We start from the raw sequence: 25,740 nt of genomic DNA, 5'->3' as shown, positions 1-25,740 counted from the left end.
CTATAAGTAAACTCAAGAGATAGTACTACTGCTAACTCCAAGATTTTACATCAAGGCTCTCTTGACTGGATAATGTGAAGTGACAATCTGTTAATGCAATATAAAAAGATAAGTACAAAGAGACGCACAAGAGCTTTTCCTGAAACACAAATATGAAGCACCATACACCACAAAATTTTCATTTTCCCAATAAGATACATACCCTCCCTGGAAGAACAACTGCTTTAACCACTCTTGAGATGCCAAGGTCGTACAGACAGAGAACACTCCCCTCTGCTTCCTCCAAGCCCACCAGGAGCCCAGTCCTCTTCTGCCAAGAGAACTCCTTCACCACACGGACAGTGGGAGGCTGCTCGTTCACCCCGCTGAAGCGATACGCAGAGAGCCGCTCTCCGCTCACCGAGTTCACCACCTCCAGCTGGGGGCCACACGCCAGCCAGGCCAGGCCACTTCTGCCTGCAGGGGGAAACAACACCACTGAGCACATCCCCAGCACAAGAATCAAACACCAGCTCTGCAACTGACACTGGGCCTTTCCCTCGCATGCACCAAAGGGACGGAGGAAGGCCAACCCACCCACATCTGCGCCATTCCTTTCAACCGCCCATTGCCGTCCTCAACCAGTACCTCTTAAAATTAATAAACCCATTCTTTTGCATTTGTACTTGTCATTCCTGCACTCAAGACTGTTGGGGATAAAGATTACAATAGACTGAGTTCTAGTCTGTACACCAGACTTGGCTTGCTTTTGCTAGAAAACACCTCAATATGTACAGGAATACAAGCCTCTGAGCATACTTCAAACACAGCCCATTTAAACCAATTCATTTCCAGTTAGGAATTTTGCTTGATACATGACTACTCTGGGCAGGGATTTGGACAGGAAATTATCCTAAAATCAGCACTGCATGCATAAATTTCAACTTTTTCACCTGCTGATCCCAGAAAGAGTTTAACGAGTGCTGTTTTCACTGAAGAATCTGTTCCTTTAGCAAGGGACTTCAAGCTCAAAGGAAGGATTAGCTCCATTACTGCACGTAAAGTCAGGTAGATAAGATTCTACCTGGTCTTAACAGAAGCCCAGACTCTCAGACAGGCATCCAGCTCTACCTTCAGATCCCCTAGAAAGTCAACTGCCTAATCTGCTTTGCTGCTGTCAGCAACTCTCACTGGATCCTCATCTGCATCCTATTAAAAACCTTAGAAATACATGGGCAGCACTTAACAAAGCTGTCCTCTTTCCATTATTTATTTAGACTAGTGAAGAAAAAGGAGCATATTTTGTCTCTGCAACTATTTCTGCATAGGACTTGAGCTCTATGTAAAAAAAAAAAAAGACCTACATGTAAAAAGAAATACATTGTCAAACAAAACCATTGCTTCCTTGAAAACTGCCTTCTATTTCATTTAAAACTGAGGGAAGCATGGTCTGTTATATTATTTAAATAGCACAGGACTGGAGTAGGCTGTTGCACTTGCAATGCTACCATTTCTGATTGTTAAAATATCCTGTTAGCATTATCAGAACCTGATGCATTTATTTAACAGAACCAATCTGATGCTACAACCCTCTGCTTCAGGCAGTAACAACCTTATACCAAATCCAAATTTAAAGGAAAATGCTCACCTCCAGAAAACTTCCCACACAACACAGAGTCTAGGGTGATCTCATCTTCCCCAAGTGCCTCAACAGTCACCTCTGGAAACTGCAGCAGACTGCTCGTTACCTGAGCCGTTAGGTCTCGCATTCTTCACTGTAAATAAAAAAAAAAAAGGCAAAAAGACTCATGTCAGCCATAAATATCTTTGAGACTGACCCAAGCTTCATCAGTATGCGGTGACAAATCTCCCATACATCATCTGTAGCTCTTTTTTGCTTAAAAGAAATGGCATCTGGGACAGTTCTTCATCTCACAGCACAGCAAAAGGAGAATCTTGAGCTTTTCTGATGCCTATAAGATCACCAACAAAAAGTGACACAGAGGGACAAGGTAAATAACAGGGAACAGAAAAACACACCAAGTTCAAGCTTACTCATACAGGTTAGCAAAATGTAATCTCAAAAAAATTGTATTTTAAAAAAGCTTCTCAGCAGGAGGTACAACTCTCTGCCATTTCCCTTGATTTAACACATTACTATTTGTTGTCAATTGTCTTCTAGTAGATGTCTCGTTTATTTTTTGCATGACTATTTTTGACATTCAGGAATACAAAGTTCTTGACCTAATTCATCCTCCAATTCTTCCAGAAAACATGCTGTTAATACTTGCAAACAATACTGACTTTCATAGCTCATCAATTAGAAGTATTTTTCCATACACTTAAAAGGAGACTGTAACACAGCACCTCAAAATACAGGTTTTTTTTCTCCACTGAAATCCTTGTATTTCTTATTCCAGTCCCTTCCTTCCTATTGCCTTTTTTAATCTTATCTCTGCAGTATTAGAGAAAAAAGTTATTAACTCTCAGACAGTTTCATGCTCACACAGGTGCTCCACAAGAGTTCACATTTCAGTATGTCAAGACAGATTTTTTTTTTTTTGGTGAAAAAAAAATGAAGAGCTGGACTGATTTACATGATTAAACACATGGCTAAATATGAGATAATCTATATGCATGGAAATACAAATTACTTTAAGTATCTATGTTTTGCAAGTTGTCTTATAGAAAAGGCCTCTGACAGACAAGACAAATTAAATTGTCTTGTTCAAACAGTAGTGCTTTCTTCATGATATCTCAAGATATTATACACTAGGTCATTAGTGCTGGGTTGTATTCCTGTATCTGCTGCCAGCAGGACAACAGCAAGCACATGAAGCACAGAATGGCAAGTCAGGGTCTTGCACCAAGCACAAGTCAACATTTTGACAAAAATGTTGCTGATGGCAAAGCTAGTACTGCAGCCAGCCAGCCTGACCACTCTGCCAGCATTTACTACAAGCACAGATCAGGTTCCAAGTGGGACAACGTATTTGCAGTGGTTTTGCTGAGCTTCTCTTTTGGTCCCTGTCACCAGTTTCAAGTGACAACTTCTGCACTGCATCCAGGGGTTCCAGAGAGTAAAAGTCCCCACAATTTGACCAGCATTCTTGCTTAGTTTAATTGCAATTTAGTGGATATATTTTAGGACTAACACATAGCACCAAATACTGATTCAGACACATCTGGCTGATGAATAGCATCTTTAAAATGTTCCAGTGTGTGTGCTTGTGTTCCTGTCACTGGGCACCACTGGAATGTTCCTGGCTCCATCTGCTTTCCACCCTCCCTTCAGATATTAGTGTGCATTGATGAGAATCCCTAAGCCTTCTCTTCTCCAGGCTGAACAGCCCCAGTCTCCCAGCCTCTTCTCAGAGAAAAGGCAGCTCCAGTCTCCTCTGTCATCTTGGTGGCACATTGCTGCACTCTCTCCAGTACCTTCATCTCTCATCTTCAGAGACTGGTGAGCCTGGACCTGACACAGCATTCCAGCTGCTGTACTAGAGGAAAGATCACCTCCTTTCACCTGCAAGCAAAGGTTCTTCCTCATGCAGCCCAGGCAGGATAGATACCATCAGCTTCCTTTGCTGCAGGGGAACAGTGATGGTTCATGCCAACTTTTCTGTCAAGCTGCTTTCCAGCTGGGCAGGCCCCTGCACACATTGGTGCCTGGGGTGGCTCCTCCCCAGTGCAGCACTTGGCACTTCCCCTTGTTAAACTACACAAGGTTCCTGTCAGCCCATTTCTCCAGCCTGACCAAGCACAGACTCTGACAACATATATTAAAGAATTTTAGAAAAGAGAACAAAATTTGAATTAAAATCTGTATTTTTTTTTTGTAAATAAGCATGGAGATGTCTGTGTGGTAAGTATATGATTAATAATACCATATACCACAATAATAGCAAAATAGTTTTAAGAAAAGAGAAAACAAATATTTTGCAGTAGGGCAGGTAAGAGCATGCAAGGAAACTTCTCAGCTGCATGCTCTCCATGAGTCACCCTGAGCAACCCTGCCTGGGACACTGCCCACTTGCTGTGCCAAGAGCACAGAACCTTGTGTGGCCAAACTGGAAATCAAATTTAAACATCCTCTACTGGTGAGATTTGAGTTTAAAAAACAAACCGCTCACCATCCCAAACTCCCCAGCATCTCAAAAAGAATTCTTCCCTGATGGAAAGCTCATATGCTAACAGTGTACCCTTGCCCACAATATTAAAAAAAGTGCTTATCAGTCCACAAACACCAGTTGGAACCATCAAGTAAGTAGAACTCCAAGACCTGAACCATTTTTGTAGGAAATGAAAATACTAGAACAACAAGAATGCTCAGGTTTCCTCCAGTAAGGTAATAACCATTTTAAACACCTATTATTATTTTTCATAAGAAATGAAGCATGGAGCAAGGTTGATAAACTTTATAACAAATTATGAATAAAATTATGAAATCATATAGTGACCTCTCTATAAGGATGCTTTCATTGCATCACTTTGCTAACTTAAACCAAGAACTCTAGGAAGTCAAAACAGAGGGCAAATACTTAGATCTACATTAAAGGCAAGAAGCCTCTCCTTTAAGAGATATATCCAATAGCAACTGCATTTCTGCTCTCTTTGAAGCAATAACTACAATCACATACTTATTTCTGACTGTTAGAAATCAGATTAAGGTAAAATGTCACATGCTTACTCCAATTTCAGGAATAAACCAGAATTCAACCTCCCAGCTGTATCCTATAGCAATGCAGTACGTGCAAGCTGCCAAAATGACCATTCTTCTTCACCCTAGAACTTACAACTTTTTAACACCATGAACTATTTCCAAAAACAGAAATGACATAAATTTTTTGATTAAAAATCTTGGGAGGGGGAAGAGGGAAGGAGGGAAAAGAAACAGAGAAAGAGAGATATTGTACGTTCAAGCAGAATTCCATACAGCCAAGTCAGAGTTCCGAGATGTCAGTTTTGACTGATGGTATTACATAAAAACCAGCTTAAAAGGCCAACAACATTATGGGCTCACTGAAGAAAAAGCTGAAAATATGGTCAGACACAGCTGAAGACAAGATTTCACAGGACATGCTGACTTCACTGACATCAAAAGAGAGACCTTGCAGCCATCTCTCATCTCTGCATTTGTTCCTTTGTTCTACTACTGCATTTTGGAAGACAATTCCAGCATACCACACTGGTATGCCAGCCCACTGCTGGCCCTTCCCAGTACAAATTCCAGAATCACATCGAAGAGAAAGATCAGCTAGAATCACTGGCATTCACCTCTTCAAACACACTGCTGAAGCTGTAATCTAGAGCAGGCTGCCCAAGGCTGTATCCAGATGGATTTGGAACATTTAATTCTCCAACAGGCTTCTACAACCAGCAACATGACAAGATCAACTGAAATACCATGCAACAGGGTGACTCTTGCCAATTTAAGGATTCTATTCACTTCACCACACCAGTAAACCAGCATCACACCAGGAAAGACCTGTCACTACTGTTTCTCCAAAACTGTATCTGACATCATACTAGGCAGAAGACATAAAATTAATAGAAGCTTGATCACGCTTGAAAAAGCCAATCTCGGGCAAATCGATGAAGAAAGGAGAGCTGAGGCAGCACGTGAATGAGGAGCTGTCCTCCCCAGGATCCAGAGCCCTGTGCCCGAATACATGGGACAGCTGCCAGCCAGGGCTGACACAACCAGCCAGACCCACGGGCCCTGCAAAGGCACCTGCACGGCCACGCTGACCCTGCACCCAAACGGGGTGCAGCCATCCCGACACCATCAATCCTCCAATTTCCCCAGACTCGACCACGAACAACCATTACACCTGAGACTGACACCAACCATTCCTTGGCAGAAGCTCCAGACTCAGACTCACAGTTTACTAAGGAAGACACCGAGCACTTTTGTTTAAGCCAGCAGCAACTTTGCTTGGCGATGTTTTGCTTCGTGCAAAGACGCAGAGACCGCCACAAATCGCACGGGATTGTTCTAAAGCTGTGGCCTCCCCACTGCAGCCCTGCCTCGTCCCGCAATCGCCGCTCTACGCGCAGAGCGCATTTCCCGCCTCCTCATGGAATACAACCCCGCAGCACGGCGGGGGAGGCGGAATTAGGAAAAAAGTGAAGAAAAACCCTCCAAAAACACGAGGGAAGGGGCGAGAACAGAGGGCGTGCGCGGGTGGCCGGGCAGGAGGGAAAGCTCCTGGCGGCAGGCGCCGCATCTCCCACGCCCCCCCGGCTGCCGGAGCCTCCCGGTGCGGAGCCTCCCGCCCATGTGCGCTCCCAGGCCGCGCCGCCCGGGCCTCCCCCGCCAGCGGGGGCCGGGCACGTGTGGCGGGCACGGCGCCGCAGCCCGGGGGTCACTTACATAAGGGACGGGCGGCCGGGCCCGCCCCGGGCCCCCGCGCTGCGCCCGCGGCCGTGCCGGCCTACGCGGCTCGGGAGCGCCCGGTACCCGCTGCTACTGGGGGGAAGGAAGAAAGGGAGGAACGAAGGCAGACGGGCGGGCGGGGGTCGCCGTTGCCGCCCCCTCCTCCCGTCCGCGCCGCTGCCCCCAGCCCGGCCGAGCCCGCGCTCCCGGTACGTGCCGGTGCCGGTGCCGGTGGCATCTCCCTCCCGCAGCGGCGACAACGGCACGGCCCGGCCCGGCCCGGCCCCGCGCGCCCGCGCACCCACCTCGCTCGCTCACCCGCCGCGCGGGGGGCGGGACGGGATGGGGGGCGGGCCGAGTTCTCGCGAGATCCGCAGCGGGCCTCCGCGGGAATTTTCAAATGCGCGGGACACGGCCCCGGGCGCTGGCGACGGCGGCCTTCGGACTACGGATCCCGGCATGCCTCGCGGCAGGCGCTTCCGCTTCCGCTCCCGCCCCGGCGGCCGCTGGCTCCCGTGGGGCACGCCGGGAGCTGTAGTTCCTGGGCCGGCAGTACCGGCGCCCGGCCCCCCTCCCGTCTGTCTGGATTTCACTGAATCACAGAATGCTCTGGGTTGCAAGGGACCTTAAAGATCATGGAGTTCCACACCCCCCGGCCACGGGCGGGGACACCTTCCACTGGACCAGGTTGCTCAAAGCCCTTTTCATCTTGGCCTTGAACACTTCCAGAAATGGAACATCCGCAGCTTCTTTGGGCAACCTGTTTCAGGGCCTCATCACCCTCACAGTAAAAGACTATCTAATCTAAACCTACACTCTTCCAGTTTGAATCCGTTCCCCCTTCTCTTGTCACTACATGCTCTTGTAAAAAGTCCCTGTCCATCTTCCTTGTAGGTTTCCTTCAGGTACTGGAAGGCCAATCACTAGGTCACCAATCTAAAAGGTTTTAAAGGGGTAGGCTATGTAGCTGCAGATTTCCTTCTATTTTTAAGAATGTATATGTAAAAACCCAACAAATTAATATAAGATTAATGTTACACTGAAAGGAGAAAAAGTAACTATGAAGTCAAAAGTGAAAGTCTAATGCTATTCCTTTCAGTGTATATATTGTAATGTGTTCAAAACATTCTGTGACTTAAAAAAACATTTTCAGGTATTAATAAACAAATAGTTTAGTGGAAGGCATCCCTGCCCATGGCAGGGGGCTGGAACTAGATGGTCTTTAAAGTCCTTTCCAATCCACACAATTCTATGATTCTATGAAATTTTCAACACTTCTAAAAAGTGGCAGCATCATCAAAGGGGTGACAAAAACATTAAATTTCTCCCAGCATACGTTATCTCTAAATACAGCTGTGCCTCTTAACATTGAGTCATCATTCTTGGTATTATTACACAAATCTTTTTTGTGACTTAGTGGCTGCTGTTGCCCTTTTAGATCTATTAATTTGCATCAAACAGGAGCACAGGTCATGGAGAAGGAACCAGCCATGCCAAGCAAGAAGATTTCACAGGCCAGCCCAGCCCCTGACCTTAGGGGGAGGCTGTGCAAGTCACAGGGTGCCAGTGGGACAGAATTTGTCTGCAAAGAAGGAAGCCTGGCCCTGGTCACCAGCTGATGGGTGATGGCAGAGCTGACTCTGTCACACATGGGAGGCTGTGCATGAGAGAGACACATCTGGGGTGGACTATGGAAGGGCTTGAAAGTGAGGACAAGCAGCTCTTATCTGATGTGACAGAGAGTAGGGAGCTAAGGGAGAAATGCAAAGATAGGTATGGCAGCACCGAGAACCAGCATATCCTTTGCAAAGACATTTCAAGTGATTGTGTGCAGGACAGAGCTGCATTTATTAAGAGAAGGACAAGAGCTTTAGCAATAAGCACAATTCAAAGTGGCAATTCAGCATGAATGAGAGCCTTAGCTCCATGCATGGAGACAGAAGGGATTCATGTCAGGAAGTATTTGTAGAACAATGCTGGCAAGGTTTGGGTGTGATCTGAATAAGGACATGAGGAGCAGTCTGGGCCCAGGCTGTGCTCTCTGTCATAGGCATAGGGGAACATTGGCCTAAACAGCAGCAGAGGGGCCGTGGGATGTTGTGGGCTGGTTTAGCCAAGCTTGAGCTTCAACTGACAGCAAGGCTTATCTGAGCAGACATCAGGGAGCTGGGCAAGGGTGTGTTTGGGAAAATGGGTCTATGACTCATCTTGCCCAGTTTTAAGTGTCTATGGTACAGTCATCAATCCACTCAGCTGGACTCCCTTTTTAGATGGGAAAGGAAACAGCTTTTTCCTGAGTGCCTGTCCTGGCTGGCTTTAGATACCTCCTGTAGGATTAGCTGTAATGGGAGCCTAGATGGCATTGTAGGTAGAGACATCTATACTGTACTCTTTTGCTTTTGGTTAGATTGATCTCTGTTTTAGAGATTCATCTGAATAGAGCACTGGATTTTTAAGTAGCTTGGCAGGTGAATTTATGTTTGTGGTAGGGATTACATGGAGGTAAGGAATAGAAGAGAAAGAGGACAAGAACACAATTTTATACCACCCATTCTAGAGTCTGGAGAGTGAGATAAAAAAGAGTCTCCAAAAGACATGGTGGTTGAGTGAGGGAAGGGAAAGGAGAGGGTAGAGCTTTGAATGACAGAGAATAACCTCTCAGGGAGAGCTGACTTGTGGAAAGTGCCTGACAGGTGATGGGAGATGTAGGGGAGAGCTGGAGCTGCTTTAGAGAAGGTCATTCTGCGGCTTCCACAAAAAGTGTTGACTGAATGTGGGGACAGGGGCCAGATGAGGGAGTAGGAGTTTCAAGAGGAGGAGTCCAGCCTTTCACTGAGCTTACAAAGCAAAGAGAATTGAGGTGCATGTTTGTACTGGGTTTGTGGGGCCAGTTTTTGGTAGTAGAGGAGCCTCAAGGGTGGGTTCTGTGAGAACCTGCCAGAAGCTTCCCCTGTATCTGACTGAGTCTGGAAGCTCCAAGACAGACCTGCTGCCTACTAAGGCCAAGTTCATAGTGATGGTGGTAGCTCCTATAGGATGGCAGATTTAAGAAAATAAAGCAAGGTGCAACTCCAGCCAGAGAGAGGAGTGAGAATATGTGAGGGGAGCAGCTCTGCAGACACCAAGGCCAGTGCAAAAGGAAGGGGAGGGAATGCTTCTGTCACTGGAGCAGAGATTCCCCTGCAGCCTGTGATCCACACCAGAGCAGGTGGATACCCAAAAGCAGGCTGTGACCCTGTGGGAAACCCACACTGGAACAGGCTCCTGGCAGGACCTGTGGATCCCATGGAGAGAAGAGCCCACACTGGAGCAGGTTTGCTGGCAGGACTTGTGATCCCACAGCAGGGAATCCATGCTGGAGCAGCCTGTTCCTGAAGGACTGCACCCCTGGGAAAGGGACCCACACTGGAGCAGTTCATGAAGCACTGCAGCCCATAGGAAGGATTCACATTGGAGAAGGAGGACTGTCTCCTCTGGGAGGGAATCCACACTGGAGTGGGGGAGAAGTGAAGTGTCCTTCCCCTAGGACAAAGGAGCAGCACAGACAATGTGTGATGAACTGGCTGCAACCCCCATTCCCCATCCCTCTGTGCTGCAGAAAGGGGAGAAGGCAGAGAAAATCTGGAGTGAAGCTGAGCCCAGGAGGATGGGAGGGGTGGGGGCAAGGTGTTTTAATATTTAGCATTTATTTGTCATTGTCTCACTCTGATACAATTTTTAAGGAATTAAACTCCTTTTCACTGGATCGGGCCTGTTTTGCCCATGACGATGACTGATGAGTGATCTCTCCCTGTCCTTATCTCGACCCACAAGCTTTCATTATGTTTTCTCTCCCCTGTCCAGCTGAGGAGGGGAATGATGGAGCAGTTGGTGGTTTGTAAACAGTAAGAATATTAATCGATGAATTTATTGAAATGATGAAGAGCCAGAGAAGATTGAGCAATTAACAAGGTAAAATGAGCATGAGACAATTAAGGAGGTGAGAGAAAATGGAACCAACAGCAAGAAAAGGAACAGGATGGCAAAACCAAAGAAGAGATCTCTGTGCCTGTGGCACCAGCAAAGACTGGTAGAGAGATAAGTGGAAGTGGGTTTGACATGAAGGGATTGCAAAGTCAAAGCACAGGAAGAAAGCAGTGAGGTGTTGTGCAAATAGAGAAGGAAGCAGAAAGGAAAATGCAGCAAAGAGGGAAGATTCTGCAGTTGAAAATGTATGCAAAGTGTATGCAAATGGAAAATGTTCAGCTGAGCTGTAAAAATTGGGCTGCTTGGTGTACCAGATGTCATCAGGTTTTGGGCAGTTAAGACTGTTGAAAACCTGATGGACAAGCTGTGTTAGAAAGCTAATGTTCTTCCCAGCTAAGTTAATGATTGCCAAGCCTAATTGTTAAGGCTGGGTTGGGAACCAGTGGAGCCACAGCTGCAGCAGCATAGCAGCTCTGAGGTGGAGCTCCCCAGATTCAGGCACAATTTGGCTGCTGTATGCCTGTGGGTGCCTGGACACTGGGTCCTGATGTACCCATGGGGTACCTGGCCCTGGCAAGCCCCTCCACAGAGGATTGGGAAGCCTGAAACACAGCACTGGGTCCAAGGAAGGGCTCCAGCCTTGCTGCCTTCTGCTCTGGGAAAGCTGGGAGAAGACCCCAAAAGCAGGTTTTGAATTACAGGGAGCTGGAGGTGAAGTTCAAGCTCCCTGGTGGCATCCTGGGCAGCACAACCTCTCCTCCAGGTCGATAAGTCAATATCTAATTATGGCTGAGACCCACGAGCACTCTGCTGCTTTGTGCTGCCCCAGCACTGTGGTGTGGCAGTTGCTTTGGTGTATCCTGTTGGCATCCACTTTTGCCTTCATGTTGTGTCTGAGTATTTGTGATTCTGCCTCAAAGAGTTAAAATGGAAGGTGTTGCATGCTTGATAATATTTTTTTTCAAATCACAGTGAAGAGAGTACAGTAACACCCTCTACAAGCACTTCTTGGTTCTCATGGTCTAGCATTTTCAGTGAGCAAATACTGAGATGAAGAAAGCCCTGTGTTAAAATGAAGTTCGTGCTGTCATCATGTATCAGGGATGTAAAGGTGAAGCAAAGAAGAAGATGCTGCAGTGGTGTAATGATTATTTTCAAGCACAGGATTGTTTATAAAGACAGGATGCTCAGCAATGTGGCTATTACCTATCCAAATTACAAGGGTACAAGTTTAAAAACAAGGATTAAATACTGTCTTTCAGTAATTACATAGAAGGAATCTGTTTTGAAAATTTATGTGGTGTCTTTAAAGCCAAATATTAAAAAGACTCAGGCACAAAAGACAGGTGTTTGGGCTTTTTGAGGGGTTTCACTGTGAATTGTTTCAGCTGATGGAATTGTTCTAGCTGTGATTTTTGTAAGGTTTTAAAGTCTGATCTTAATTAAATTTTCTGAACTCAGAATGCCTGGTTATGAGATACTAGCAATTATTTCTATACATCTCTTACTCTTAAGTAATATTTAAGAATTCTCATCCTTTAATTCTACTATATCTTTCATTTGGAATAAGTATTTACTATTTTTTCCTTTAAAACTGTATTGAATCAATTATAGGGTTTTAATAATATTACACATTAAAAGAATTAATTAGAGCTTTTCCATATCAAAATCAAAGTAATTAGAAACTTAATGAACCAAACATATTATAACGGGATCTCTTCTATTCTCCACTAAAGCAGAAATAATTTGATATGAAGAGAGGCACTCCAGAATTTCCCAGAGAAAGAGAAAATTAAGTGGTGGTTGAGTTGAAACTACAGTTGCAGAAGAGTCATATAATCACAAAAAAAGGGAAGGAGAGAAGTGTCTACATTTCAGTTTAAAGAGAAAAAGAGGGACCTTAGGAGACCTGGAAAACTGCATCATTGAGCAGCCTACTGAGTATTATCACATCTCCATTTCTCCTGTAGGAAATGTTACAGCTCAGTTGTCAGAGCTATTCCCAGCTGCATTTTTTGCATTACACCATTACACATTACTAAGTTTGGGAATTGTTTTTTCTCATGTTTTGTTGTTGTTGTTGGGTTTCTTTCCATTGTGGTAATCTGAAGCCTAGACATCATCTGCTTGCAGACTGAAAACATGGCTTTTCTTCTCTTAAATCAATTGGGACAGGAAAGAGTTTTCTTGTTCTGGTCCTCTTCTGCTGTGTGTAGCATTTGGGGAGGTTCTGTGGCTAGTGGGTTTGGTGTGAGCTGGGACACTGGGAAGACCTGTCCTTTCTCAAACACTTAGTTTGCATACGTGTGTTCCTAAATGAGCAGCAGACAGAACACAAACATTGCAAGGTCTGGCTAGGCAGGTAGGAACCTCTGAGTAATATTAGTAGCTTGACTAACACTGTTCAGGCTTTTAATTTCATAATTTATAGGCATCACATCGTTTTCTAAAATCTGCACAAAGCAGTCAAAAGTGAGGAAATGAGGGATTTCAAATACTTTACATTGCCCACATAAACCTTTTTTCACCCCTTAAAGTCAATGTATTTCTTCAGAATGCAATAACCTTAATGTTAACCCAAAATTAATATGGTTCTGTCAATAGCAAGGCTGAGAAGGAATGTAGATGTATCTTCAAGGGAGATTATTTCTTCTAGAAACAAGCTGGTTGTTACTGTAGGATTTATCTCATCTGACTTTGGCTGTAAGAAAGATGGGTATCGACTTTAAGTGCGCCCATGGACTGTTTTTCTTCAAAACTGGTCTCTAAATCAGATTTCCCTTGCTTACAGCCCTGCAGTGCCCTGTGTCATACCCTGCCCCAGCTACAGCACCATTGCCAATAAATTAAAGAAGCCATCTTGGCTCCCTCTTCTCTTTTTTTTTTTTTTTTTTTTTTTGTCTGGAAGAAAGAGTACTCATTTCAGCAGACCTTGCTTGTCCCTTTGTAGGAAAGACACCTGGATAGGTCAGACCCTCTGGAGTGCATGGTTCTCCCTCTAACATGAGAGGGAGCCTAGACAAGTGGCAAGGAAAGGTTGCTTCACTTTTAGGTAGCTGCCTGTGGCTGGCAGGGATCAGTGTGCACCAGGAGTTGGGAGGGGGCTGTGGTTGCACACCTTGTTTAGTGCATAGCCCATTAAATCTCCTTAAAGCGAGCTTCTCCCATGAGTTGTGCTTGTTAGACTGCTCTAAAACCTTCCAATTATCCATGCTGATCATGCAATGAAAGGCAAAATAACTCCCCAGATACAGGAGTCTCTAAACTGCAGTTCTTTATAGGGAAGTCCATGGTCTGTATTTGCTTATCCCTCCTTTTATGTTTATTTTTAGGTTTGTGCAGGTGAAGGTAGATGGTTGCTTCAATGTGTCTAAAATAACCAACATATCAAAGCAAACCAAGGGTAAGCACAACTGATGGGGACATGTCTTACACCAGGCAATTCAGAGCAGGAAGTTTCTTTCCTCTCAGTTGTTTTGTTAGCTGAGCACGCAAGAAATTCTCAAGTTCACCATCAGTGTTTCACTTGCCCAGCCTTTTTGATAGCTGATATTCCTCCTCATGCAGCATGAAGGTCACACAATGAGAGTACCCACCAGCCAACAGAGAAGGACCTTCATGTTCTGGAGCACCTGGGCTGCATTGCATGTCCTGAGAAACATGGAGTTTCATGGAGCTCAATGGCATAAACAAACAACCCTTTACACAGGAAAGGAGTGGAATTCCCTGCATAGCACATGTGCAATCTGGCTAAATTAATTGTGCTATTTGAGCACAATGGTTTTTATGCCTACGGTTTTGATGATAAATCCCAATGATCAGTAATCCAAAATCAAGCTTTTCCCACAAAATAAAAAAGATAATTTATTCATTGCTTTTCTGGCCTCTCTTCCAGCTCTGACAAATCCCCATTACCCTTCATATTGAAATAAAGGAATAATGAGCTTGCATATTTGGAAAATAACCAAATTTAGGACCTTAAAGGATAAGGTCCTAACATCTAACTTGGAAATATAGTTTCTCTGTGATTTCTGGTGCAGGGGTATTTTGAACTCAATTGATGTAGTGCAATAGGAACAGTGAACTGAACTGAAGAATTGGGTTGCTATGCTGAGGTGCTGCAAATTGACCTCCAGATGCTTTCTGAGGTCTAAAATAAAAACACTCCAGTTCCACTTGCACCAAAACCACTCTGCTGACTGCAGTTCATTATCACTGTGCAAATACTGCATGTGTAAGGTGGTTTATATAATGTTCAAATTTGGAATGCTCTAATTCAGCACAAGCTGAGCTGGGGATCACTATGACATTATTGGTATTTGACATTTTCCTTGGTGATTAATCTCTACATGTGTGACCCCAGGGCAAAGTACTAATAGGTGTTAACTAGAAAACTTGGGGGCAATCAAATCCTGTTAACTAGACAACTTGGAGGCAATCAAATCCAAACTTATGTAGCAAAACCCCAAATGCTGGAAAATGTAACCTGGAAAAAAAAAATTCAGACTGGCTTCTTTTCATAAGGAATGTGGTTGTACATGTTGAAAAGGACAGATTTTTGCAAAGCACACAGTACCCAGCAGTTCCTTTATAAGCAAAGAAAGCAAATTATAGAACTTGCTCACGGTCCTGTGCAGGAGAGCTCAGGATATCTGTGTTTCCTCAAACCATCTCCAACAGGCTGGCTCTTGAAAATATTTGAGAGAAAGAGTCATTTCCCAGTGCAGGTAAGGTTTAATGTCAATGTGCCCAGCTGTACAAGAAGCACTGCTGAGTGTGGGTGACTAATGCATTTGCCAGCACAGCAACTTCAATGTGTAATTTATTTTTGTGTAGGCTGTCTGGATAGTTCAGCCCTGCAGCCTTTTATTTTGCCAGATGCTGATCACCTCCTGAGAAGTGCTAAGACATCTCATTTGTCAGTGCATGCTTGGTGCCTTGCAGAAAGTGTTCAGAGCCTTGTTGGGTTTGTGACCCACCAGTACTGACAAATTAAGGTGATCCATCCTCTGCAAACAGAGACAGCTGCCATAAAGCCCGTGCCCTTGAAAGAGCCACTGTGACCTCTGGTTTGAGCAATTTAGAGGAGACATCATTCAGTCTGCTGAATCTGCTCATTAACTGCTAGAACAAAGAATTGCTGTGAATAAATAGTCCTTTTAGCTTTCTCTACTCCACGACTTGAAAGCTAAAAAATATTTTTCTGGATGTGGTATAATGGAAATTAACTGAGTGGCACCAGCTTGAGGTTCTCCCTGGCAGCCTCAGGCATAGGGCAATGCCCAGCCAGGCTTTGAGAGAGCCTGTGGAAGGTAGTCCCCATGGTTTTCCCTCCTGCCTAACAGCCCCTGCCTGCAATGCCTCGGTTGGTTTGTATTGTTTGTGTTGGGCTCATGTTCCCGGCACAGCTGGGACAGCTCCCAGAATTGGTACTGCCTGACCTCTCTGAGACTTGGCTTCTTTGCTTGGGGCTCCAAGGGGCTTTCTGGGCAGAGATCTTTTTCCTTCCAGAGACACACAGCTTCTGTGTAGCACCAACTGTTGAAACACATCACCCTAGGCAAGGATCAGCTGGATTGTTTCCCCACTTCCACTAGAAACTACACCAGCAGCTTGTACCATTTTAATTACACAAGACAGTGCAGCTTTCAGGAAATAAATGGACGGTGATGCCCTACAATGAGCATTTAAGATGAGTATGTTTGCCAACCTGTGTTGCTTGATGATTTTAGGAAAACATTTCCTTTTAATAAGGGAGGTATATTTACTATTTTCTCCCTTCTGCTAGCAAACATTTCCGCTGCAGGTTGTATGGCATCCAACATCAGCCCATAGGAAAAACACAGAGTTCTCTGAAAAAGTGCTGACAAAGATACAATATATTTTCTTGATGCTGATCCTCAAACAATGGATGAATATAGAAATTATTTCAACATCTGAATAAGGACATAGGGCAAGGTGCCTCTTCCCTGGCACCAGTTCCTTCCACAGAGCCAACTCCTCCTCCTGGGTGCAACCACTAGTGCCAGGAAGCTGCATGGTGTCTAGCTTCTTCCCATGCAGAATTTTATATGACTTGGAAAAGGTTTGGGTATTTAAAAGCTGCCAGTGGTCTCCAGAGGAAGAAAGCCAGTGCATGTGGCCTTGTCGGACACCTCACCAGCTGTGTGATCCAAATCTGGTTGTGAGCAAGCTGAATTCACTTAATATCATTGATATTACAGTGCCAGGAAGTGACAGGACTTGGGTTGGGCATCTCACTGAGAGCAACTTTTGCCTGGTTTTGCTTTGGGACCCATCCTATAAGAGGAGAGTTCACATTTCCTTGCAGTCTCACTGTGGCCCCTGGATCTGCTGCTGCTTGCAAACAGGCTCCTGAGTCTTGTTTGTTTGTTTGGTTGGTTGGCTGGTTTTGTTTTGTTTTGTTTTGTTTTCAGATGTACCTAACCAAAAAAACCTAAATTCAACAACTTTGGTCTAGGGGCACTGGCTGAGATCAGAGTCCCATCTCATTAGGCTTCATATAAAGACAAGACTACATTTATCCTGTCACACAAAGTGCTTGCACCTTAGCAAACTGCAAGGGAAGCAGCTACAGTGAGAAATGCCTTGCCAAAATTCATGCAACAGATCAAAAGCTGAGACAGAAATGTTAACCAGCTATCCCAGTTCCTGGCATCTGAGTAGACCTGCTTCAAACTGGCAAGCAGGTGGACCTGTGTATTTATTCATATCACTGGCTACCACCTCTTAAGAAACATGCTCAAAAACTTACACTGCAAAATTAAATATACTTTGAAGGAGCTGCTGGCCCCTGGCTCACCAGCACTTCAGCCAAGGAACAGCTCCAGCAGCACTACTCGTGCTGGATGATGAACATCACCTTCCTTGAATTTTGTAAGGCTAACAACAGACAAGGACCTACTGAAGGGCAAAATGGCACCATTGACTTCTAGTCGACATGTGCCCTTGGTCACATCAGATATTTTTACCCCAAAATAATTGCTATGACTTGGCTCTGGCTTTGGGAATAAAAATGCACAGACTTTTCAAGCTTTAAGGAGCAGATTCAATATTCTAATCTCTTTCTGCATAAGAACAAATCACTGGATTTTACCTAGTCATTTCCACATCCAAATCATGACTTCTGGTTGCATGACAAATTATGCTGCTACAGTTTGCATGCTAGCTGAGTAACTCTCACTTCAGCTGAAATTAAATCGTGGCAGTGAGGATCCTCCTCTCCAGCCCACTGCCCTTCTGAATGGATGAGGTTTGTCCCAAAATATCACAAATTATTTTAGGTCTTTGCATATGTTATAGATTTTAGCTGTTCTTTGCTTTTTGATTTATTAATCAAAAGCATGTGACAGTGAAGGAGCATTTGATCTAGAATCTGCTTTTGACCATGTTGCCCATGAGGTGTGCCAGAAAAAAAAGTATTGCTGTAACTACAGAAACATTACTCTGGAGATTGATACACTGGATCCCTGAGCATGCACTTAGAGTTGTGTACATTCTCTTGAGGTTAACCTGCTGGATTTTAAAGAGGGGATTCCAAGTTCCCAATACTAGTGCATCTCTTTTAAGACTATTTGGTAGTGAGTTGACCTAAGTTATTTCACCTCAGCCTGAAACTTTTTTTGGACAGTACCAGAATACAGTGTACTGGTGAGAATGGAGTGCAGTTGTTGATACAGCAGCAGAAAAGGATTTGTGGTAAAATCAGGCAGTGCCCTGCCAGGAGACCAGAGTGATAATTTCTGCTGTTACTGTCTTTCTTCATACAGGACAGGTCTGGGTGTAGGGACATCCCATCTTCATGTGGCCACTTTGGTTTTGGCTTTTTTTCTTATTTGAGTGCCAACCATAGGAAACAAGTTTGATTCATTGCACAACTGTTACCATTTTGGGGAGTTGTTTTTGTCTTTGGTCTGTTATAAAACTCTGTATGGGATGAGCATCAACAAGGCAAACATTACACTTGCTAGAGGCAACAGCTGTTACACTTGTGCTTGAAGAGGAAGAAAGAAAATCTTTTTGTGATTACTGCCAGCAATTTGTTCATGCTTTTTGGATAAGAGTGAGATAACAGCTGGTACAGACACATGTTCCTCTCCCTCCCTATCTTGCATTATTAGCAACTGTTAGTGCAAGTCAAAATAATAGTCATTTGCTGGCAATAATTGATTTTATCTGAGAATAGTTAATTTCTTTCATGTGGAAACACATCCTTAAATGAAAAGATTCAAATTACTGATTGTAATTTTATTGAAATAAATGGGGTTTTGGGCTGTTTGGACAGAAACTTGCACAGCATCTGATGTTTATGGCTATAACAGTAAAATTATCATGGCACTTCCATGAAATCATTTGAATGAGAGGTTAAAAACTTGAAATGCTCTGTCTGAGAAGCTGGTAATGTGACAGCATTCTGCATTAAGCAATTGCAGTGTTACAGTTGGTAGGAAGTGAGATTATCAACATGTCCTCAGACCAAGGGACAAAAACATCACCAAAACACACTTTGCTGTGACTGAGAAATCTTTCCAGTGAAGAGAAATAAAAGCCAATAAACCAAAGGGGTTTGAGCCTGGCATCAGGAGCAGGTGACATGCAGTGCCCAGCTCAGGCAGTGCTATGGGTGAGCTGCTCCTCCAGCCACCTTTCTTCTTCACTCCTTGCTCCTTGAAGACCAGCAGGGCCAAAACACCTTTGTTTTCACCATTTCCACATGAGATAATGGATCATTGCTCCTGTTACCTTTGTCAACTCTAGGAAGTGGGGGAATAAATCCTTGTCCCATCTTGGGTGTGTACATTTTTTTTCCCTGGGGAAGGAGTCAGCATTACTCTTTGGGCTCCTTTGCATGTCCTTCTTAGCCCTTTCTGCCATTTCCCCCAACAGCAGCTGGGCAGTGTTTCCACACTGAAGGACTTTCTGAGACAGCAGGGTGGGGAGTGCACAGCATCCACCTCCTGAGAGTGAACGTGCACCTGCCTCCCACAGCAGCTTCCTACAGCACAGCCTGCTTCCAGTGCTAGCAAGCTGCTTCTTGCAAGGCTCACCTGCTCAGCTGAGCAGGTCTCCAGGCTGGATGAGGCTTCCCCAGGAGGTCCTTCCAAGTCACAGACATCCTTTGAGGAGGTGTCATGGCTGGGCACTGTGCATTAATTAGTCCCAGGACTGTGATGAGTCCCCAGTGTGATACAGATGTAAACCCAGGTGGTAAATACAGCTGTCAAATGCATCAGGCCAGGCATTTGCAGTGGGCTTTTTTGCTATTATGTACAGGCAGAGGTTGAGGCCTCACCTGCAATCCTGGGACTAAGCTTGGTCACTTGGGTTCAGAGAACATTGAGTCAGATGGAAGCAGGTGAACGTATGGGGCAAATTTTGGCAGACAATGTGCTAAAAGATGTCAAGAAGAATTCAGTGCATCTTTTGACAGGGTTGCTAGTAAGGAGAGTGTGCTGGGAGCCTCTCCATCCCCAGCACTGCCCTGTGATGTAAAGCTGCAGCTGGACTGCAAGCCAGCTCCACCTCTGAGTCATTGCCTTGCCTCCAGCACGGCTGTGAGTCATCCCTCCTTGGCTGTTCCTCCTCTCACAGTTAAAGCACAATAGAAAACCCCAAACAAATTTGTGTTCAGTGAAGGAGGCATAGTGTTCTTGTCAGAAACCATCACGCACTCCCTGACCTCCTGGGGGATGCCCAGGCAGACCCACTGCTGTGCTTAAGATCTTTTCCTCTCTGTAACACACTAATTGCTCAGGACATCTGGCATTCCTTTAAGCCCATTCCTTTCATTTGCTCAAATTCCAGTTCACTAGTTCCCAGTCACTGCTTCAACCAGGGAGCAGGGGTGGCTGGGGCTGGCAAGAGCTCATCATGTTCTCTGAGCAGCAAAAGCACCACAGTGTCAGTAGACCTCAAATGAGATGTGCTCACAGCAAGAAAAACTGAGGAGATGGTGCTGTGACACCACTGCCCTGCAAAGCAAGGGGTCAACCAGAAGTTGTGGGTCAGTTTCACTGAATATTGTTTTCAAATTAATGGAAACAATTGTTTGGATATAACCAGGTGATGTCTGGATTACAAGAACATCTAGACATCATCCAGACAACGTTGCACAAATGGGTACATTTGAAGCAGGCTTAGGAAGCACCTTTCTAATAAAGGAAGCCCAATTAGTAAACTTATTAGTAGCCTTTCTGGTCTGGATAAGTCAGAGACAGATTGGGTCTAAAAAGAGTCCTGGTCAGCAAAGAGTCCCAGGGGCCTCACAGCTCAGCATCAACCACTAGCATGACCCCTCTTCAGAGAACATAGCACCATGCTTGGGGCAGGGATGGCACCCTGAACATGCAGACCAGTCCACTGATACTCATCAGAGCTGGTGGTAGAGATGCTCCTTCATCCTTAGCTTGAAGTGCTAAGACTGGGAATGGCTTGTCTGGTCAGTGGTCATTGGCCCCACTGATGCCTTTATGCCATACTGAACTTCATCCTCAAAGTTCCCACTGACCTTCCCAGCCAACAGCTTTCCCATTTCTTACTGTAATTGAACCTTTCATAGAGCTCCTCATCTGACCTTGGCTGACCTCCTTAGCAAGCCAGTCCTGCCATGGACTGCCTGCCCTAGTCCCACACCTGACCCTTTTGTCCCTGCCAGGGCATACAAGGAATTGCCTCTGAGATCACCTCCTCCTGGCCTGCTGAAGGGTAGAAATTCAGCCCTCTTCAAGTGTCTTCCAGCTTCATTTGCTTTTAGAGCAGGGAACTCCATTTTGTTTCCTCTACTGGCTTCTCTTTGCCACCTGAGAGTTTAGGCTTCATGCTCGGTAGGTGCATAGTGAAACTATGCAGGGTACAGGCTTGCATCTCCCAGGGTGGCAAAATCCCAACTGCAGCATCAGATAGAGCCCAGAGCCTCAAATGCTCAGATCTATTTTAAAAAGAGAAGAGATGGACTAGAGGAAAAGTAAGAGATAGAAGGGCATAAACCCCACAGAACCAAGACATGGCTCAGGGACTGCCAGTTCAGGTGGAGTCTGAATGGTGACACTGAACTTGCTGACACAGACCCAAGCAGCATGCCACACAATTCAGAAGACTTCAGAAACCTTGGAGGGGACTGAAGGAGAGGAAACTCTTCAAGGAGATTCTTTGTGGCACAACAACAACAAAAAAAGCCCAGAGCAGACAATAAGTTAATCAAATGGTGCAAGGTTTTGCCATAGTGGCAAGCTGAGGCAGAGCTGTTTGTGTTGGCCTCTATCCTGCCAGGAGGACAGATGCTCTCAGCTGGGCTGCAGGAATGGCAGTCTCTACCTGAGCTAGTAGCTAAGCCAGAAAAGAAGGGGAAGGCAGAGGTATACAAACTCAGCCTATCCTACTCCTCCTTGTAGGAAATGTTTAAGAGTCCAAAACCCAGGGAGAGAAGAAATTCTGAAATGCTTGTGAAGAAGCATCTTGGCAGAAATGAGGGGAAACTGCAATGCTGTTTTATGAAAAAAAAGAGCTTGCCTGAGTTGCCAGAGTTAACACATGCTGGGTAGAAACAGAGCTGAAAATCACTGGCTACAGGCCATTAGTACATCTGAACAGAGAAAACACATGTGAACCAGATCCTTGCTGAAGTCAGGGAGATTTTCACTGTTTGACATGCTGCAAAGTGCCAGTAGCCAACCCAAGTTCAGCCCCATGTTATCAGTGCAGCTCTAGGGTGTCCAGCTCAGTTTTGTGAGTCTCCAATTTTCTGTTTATGATTGTATCTGTAGATATGCTTGTAATCCTTTGGGCTAATGCTCTGGCTTGCTGGCTGTGAAGCCAAAGTTATATCACATCTTAGAGGACTGCCTGGCATAGCTCAGTTACCATACCTAGAAATATTTCTCAGTGTAAAAGCCTGCCGGGATGTGCAAGGGTAACCCCACTGTGCAGAAGGCAAGATTAATACATTCAGTGCTGAAATACACATTTTCCTATTTACTACCAGTTATAAATTACCAGCAGAGGAAAGAGAGGATTTAGATCAGCAGACTCCATTGATGTAAATGTACTTTAATTCCAGCTTTTGATCCCAAGAGTGCTGTTTGCTGGTATTTTAAAATTGCCTGTAGGCCTGCCAGAGCCAGTTTCCCTCATCTCTAGAACATCCACCGTGAACATAATTTTCTTGGTTTCCTCTACTTGAATACCTTCCAAGTTTCTAATTGGTAAAAGGACAGGGTTTCTGCTCCTTCAGAGATCTGAAACACAGATTTTCTGGTCAAATGGCAGAGATCCTATTTTGGCAGAGAGTGATTTCCATATCTGTGAGCTGCTCTCTTGCCACAGGTGAGAGGAGAGGTGGGAGTTGTTTGAGGAGTTTCCATGACAGAAAACAGATTCACTCAGGGCTGTATATATGTACCTGCTGTGCTGGGTGAGACGAGCTTTGCTCTGGGGTAACATCACCAGATGTGGCAGCCCCCTATTAGGCAGGATTGAGGATGAGAAAGACAAAGTGTCTTTAGTAGGAAAGTGTGGTCAAGACATTATGTGTGATCTTACATGGCAAACTTGAGAAAAGTAGGCAAGTAAAATGGAATGCATGCTGTCACATCCTGTGATGCTGGAGCAGATATGAGAGGTGTTCAAATAGGATAACTCCAGCTCTGGAATGGCACTGCTGGTCAGAGGACCCAGACACAGGTGTTTCCCACCTGATCACATGCAATGCTCATGCCATTAAATGAATGGATGTGGGCTTACTGGGATGTACTTCTAGCACCCGTATTTGCTATTTGGGGTTGTAGCCTTCCAGCCTGGGTGTTGTAAATTACTGCCTGGAGGAGCTCATGTCTCCACTGACTGCTGGAGGGGGAAGACCTCGACCCTGACAGGAAAAGCATGCTGGTGGGATTATTCCAAACACTGAATCAGTTAAGATCAGTCTCCTCTCTTAGTATGCAAAGGAACTAACTTTGCATATTAAATTAGACCAGGAGCAACCTGATCTAGTGGAAGGTGTCCCTGCCCATGGCCAGGGGTTTAGAACTGTATGACCTTTAAGGTCCCTTCCAAACCAAACCATTCTGTGATTCTGTGATAGTGAATTTCCAGAAACTGTGTCCTTTTCTTTTACCTTTCAGACTCAGAGCACTGAAGGTTGGTTTGTTGGAAAGGCAGCAGTAACTTGTGATAACATAGACCAGAACCAGATCCATTACATTTCCAGGTGCTGCTCTTGGGCACTTCTTGGTATCTGCCCCCCTGCTTTGGTTCTGCCAAGATCAAAATTGCTACCTCTTTTTGAGGCAAATAATGGCATGTTCCCAAGCAGCTCAGTGGCTGTGAATGGCTTTACTCACAGAGCATGGTACTGCTGGTGAGGAGCTGGCAGCCCTGGCTCTGAATTGGTGTTGGATGTTTGTGTTTCCTAGATCACGTTACTCACACAGGGACAGCAGTGCTCCAGTCACACAGGAGACATCTCTAGTTATGCCTGCTCTGAGAAATTAGACTGCTTCAGGAGGACCCAGAGGTGCAGATGAGAAGACATGAAGCTTCCAGAGCTGTGTTTGAATTTAAATGAGATCCTGTGGTGATTTGCATTATAAAGGATTTTGTTAATTGGACAAGCAAATCAAATACAAGCAGACAAGGGGAAAGGGGAAAGGGGAAAAGGAAAGGGAAAGGAAAAGGGGAAGGGGAAAGGTAAAGACCCCAGAAGTGATGGGTTACACTGGATGGAATTCATCAGTCAACAGTACAAAACTGAACTCTTGAGCCTGAGCCATTGGAGCATTCTGCCTGCCTAGGCAGTTCCTCAGCAGTTGTGATACCAAGATGCACCATGGTTTGGTATTTCTGCAGGCATATTCAGAGCTTCTATCCAAACATAAGAGGCTCTATTCCAGGAGGGTAATGGGAGCAGGAGTGCAGCTCTCAGATGGGTGCTTGAGCTAAAGACAGTCACTCAGGGGCCAAAATTGGGGGTGCTTTGCCTTTTGTGTAAAATAAATTACATAAAACATGTACATTAAAACAACAACTATGAGTGCCCTACATTGCCTGGAACCGATTTCTATTGTCTTGAGTGACCTCTTATCTGAAGCATGGACTAAAGCCAGGCAAAGGCTGAAGTGTGTGTGGCACACTGAGATGGGAATGAGGGCTGGCAAGTGCCATTGTTCTCCACTTTGCCTCCCAGTGAACAGCATTTAATTCTGGGTTTGGTTGTCAGAAGAGATTAGATATCTAAATTCTGGAGTTTATAAGTGGTCTGACTGATCTCTTAGGAGCAGAAAATACATTCTGCAGCAGAAACTGTCAGATGCATGATTAAACCATTTGTACATTACCATGGCAGTATAGTGCATGTTTGCAGGAAGTCAGGTTTTGAAAAAAAACCGCTTGGTACAAAAATAATTAAATTAACAAGAGTCCTGGGAATAAAGGACTCATTTTCCCAGTAGATTGACAGCAGGGATGAAGGCTGGGTTAGCAGCTCTGTGAAAGAGAGAGGTCTTTCTGTCAGAGCAGCAGCACTAAGAGCTGTTCTGAGGGAGGCTCTTTCCAGGCAAACAGCACCTAAACATAAATGTTCCTCCAAGATTAATGAAGACTATGATGTGAATGATGGAAGGAAACTAAACAAGAAAAAACAGTATTGCAAAGGGGTAGAAAAGGAATGAGCTGTTATTTAAAATGCTAACCAGCAGAGGACACATCTGTTGGGCTTTGGCAGAACAAAAGGACATTGCAAAGAAAGTCAGAGAGGTGCTGCTTTGCAAAATACTGTATATGTATATGTGTACATAACTTCAGAGGCTTGAGCAGAAGGATATTAAAATGATTCCTGCATTTTTTCTCCTACAGACAAGGGGAATATACTTTTCCTTATGAAAGTGAGGAATGATGAAAGAAATTTCTCAGGAGGTGTGCTGCCTTGGTACACTCCCACAGGGGATCTCCATATGGGGAGAGCCTGCTCACCTCTCCATGACCAGTCCTGTTCTGGTCAAAAGGGTGAAACAGAGCATGGTCCCTGCTCTCCCCCAGCTCAGAAAAAGATGAAAACAGCAGCTAGGGACACTGGCACACATGGGCTATTTGATGTATCTCCACTTGTAAAGCTTTGGAGGGAAAAATTGCAAGGAGGATGATCAAGGAGGATGTGCTGAGGGAAGGAGCTCTGGAGAGCAAGGCTGCTGCTCACACTCAGCATCCACTCCTGGGGAAGGGATCATACCCTCCAACCTGGTATCCTCATTGCCTCCAGCCTTGCTTTAAATAAGGTACCCAAAGCAAACACGATGTGGTGCTAATGTAGAAACTCTCATCCCGTGCAACAATAATTCTGCTTGCATCTTATTTTCTTCCTTCCTTACCTTTGCCTCCACATGGTTGTCCTGTGGGCTGAAGAG

General features: G+C 45.0%; 1 protein-coding gene across 6 annotated transcripts in view; it reads right to left on the bottom strand.

Annotated features, from left to right (window-relative positions):
• The window catches only part of LOC306812618 (protein ELYS-like), a 38,539-nt gene extending 31,736 nt beyond the window's left edge, over positions 1-6,803 (bottom strand). Inside the window, exons 1-4 of one of the 6 annotated variants that reach the window (XM_079327362.1) lie at positions 6,664-6,787; positions 1,856-1,952; positions 1,628-1,754; positions 203-456 (exon numbers count right to left, since the gene is read on the bottom strand). In XM_079327362.1, the coding sequence (XP_079183488.1) occupies positions 203-456; positions 1,628-1,748 (375 nt within the window). In that variant the 5' untranslated portion in view covers positions 1,749-1,754; positions 1,856-1,952; positions 6,664-6,787. Of the gene's footprint in view, positions 1-202; positions 457-1,627; positions 1,755-1,855; positions 1,953-6,355; positions 6,537-6,581 lie in introns of those variants that run through there. The other 5 variants (XM_079327364.1, XM_079327363.1, XM_079327361.1 and 2 more) reach the window with 5 other exon arrangements.
• Positions 6,804-25,740: the final 18,937 nt, after the last annotated feature.

The sequence above is a fragment of the Erithacus rubecula genome (assembly GCF_903797595.1).
Source record: "Erithacus rubecula genome assembly, chromosome: 2".
Classification (NCBI taxonomy): domain Eukaryota; kingdom Metazoa; phylum Chordata; class Aves; order Passeriformes; family Muscicapidae; genus Erithacus; species Erithacus rubecula.
The sequence above is the reverse complement of the archived record's forward strand: the minus strand, read 5'-3'. Positions and strand labels throughout refer to the sequence as shown.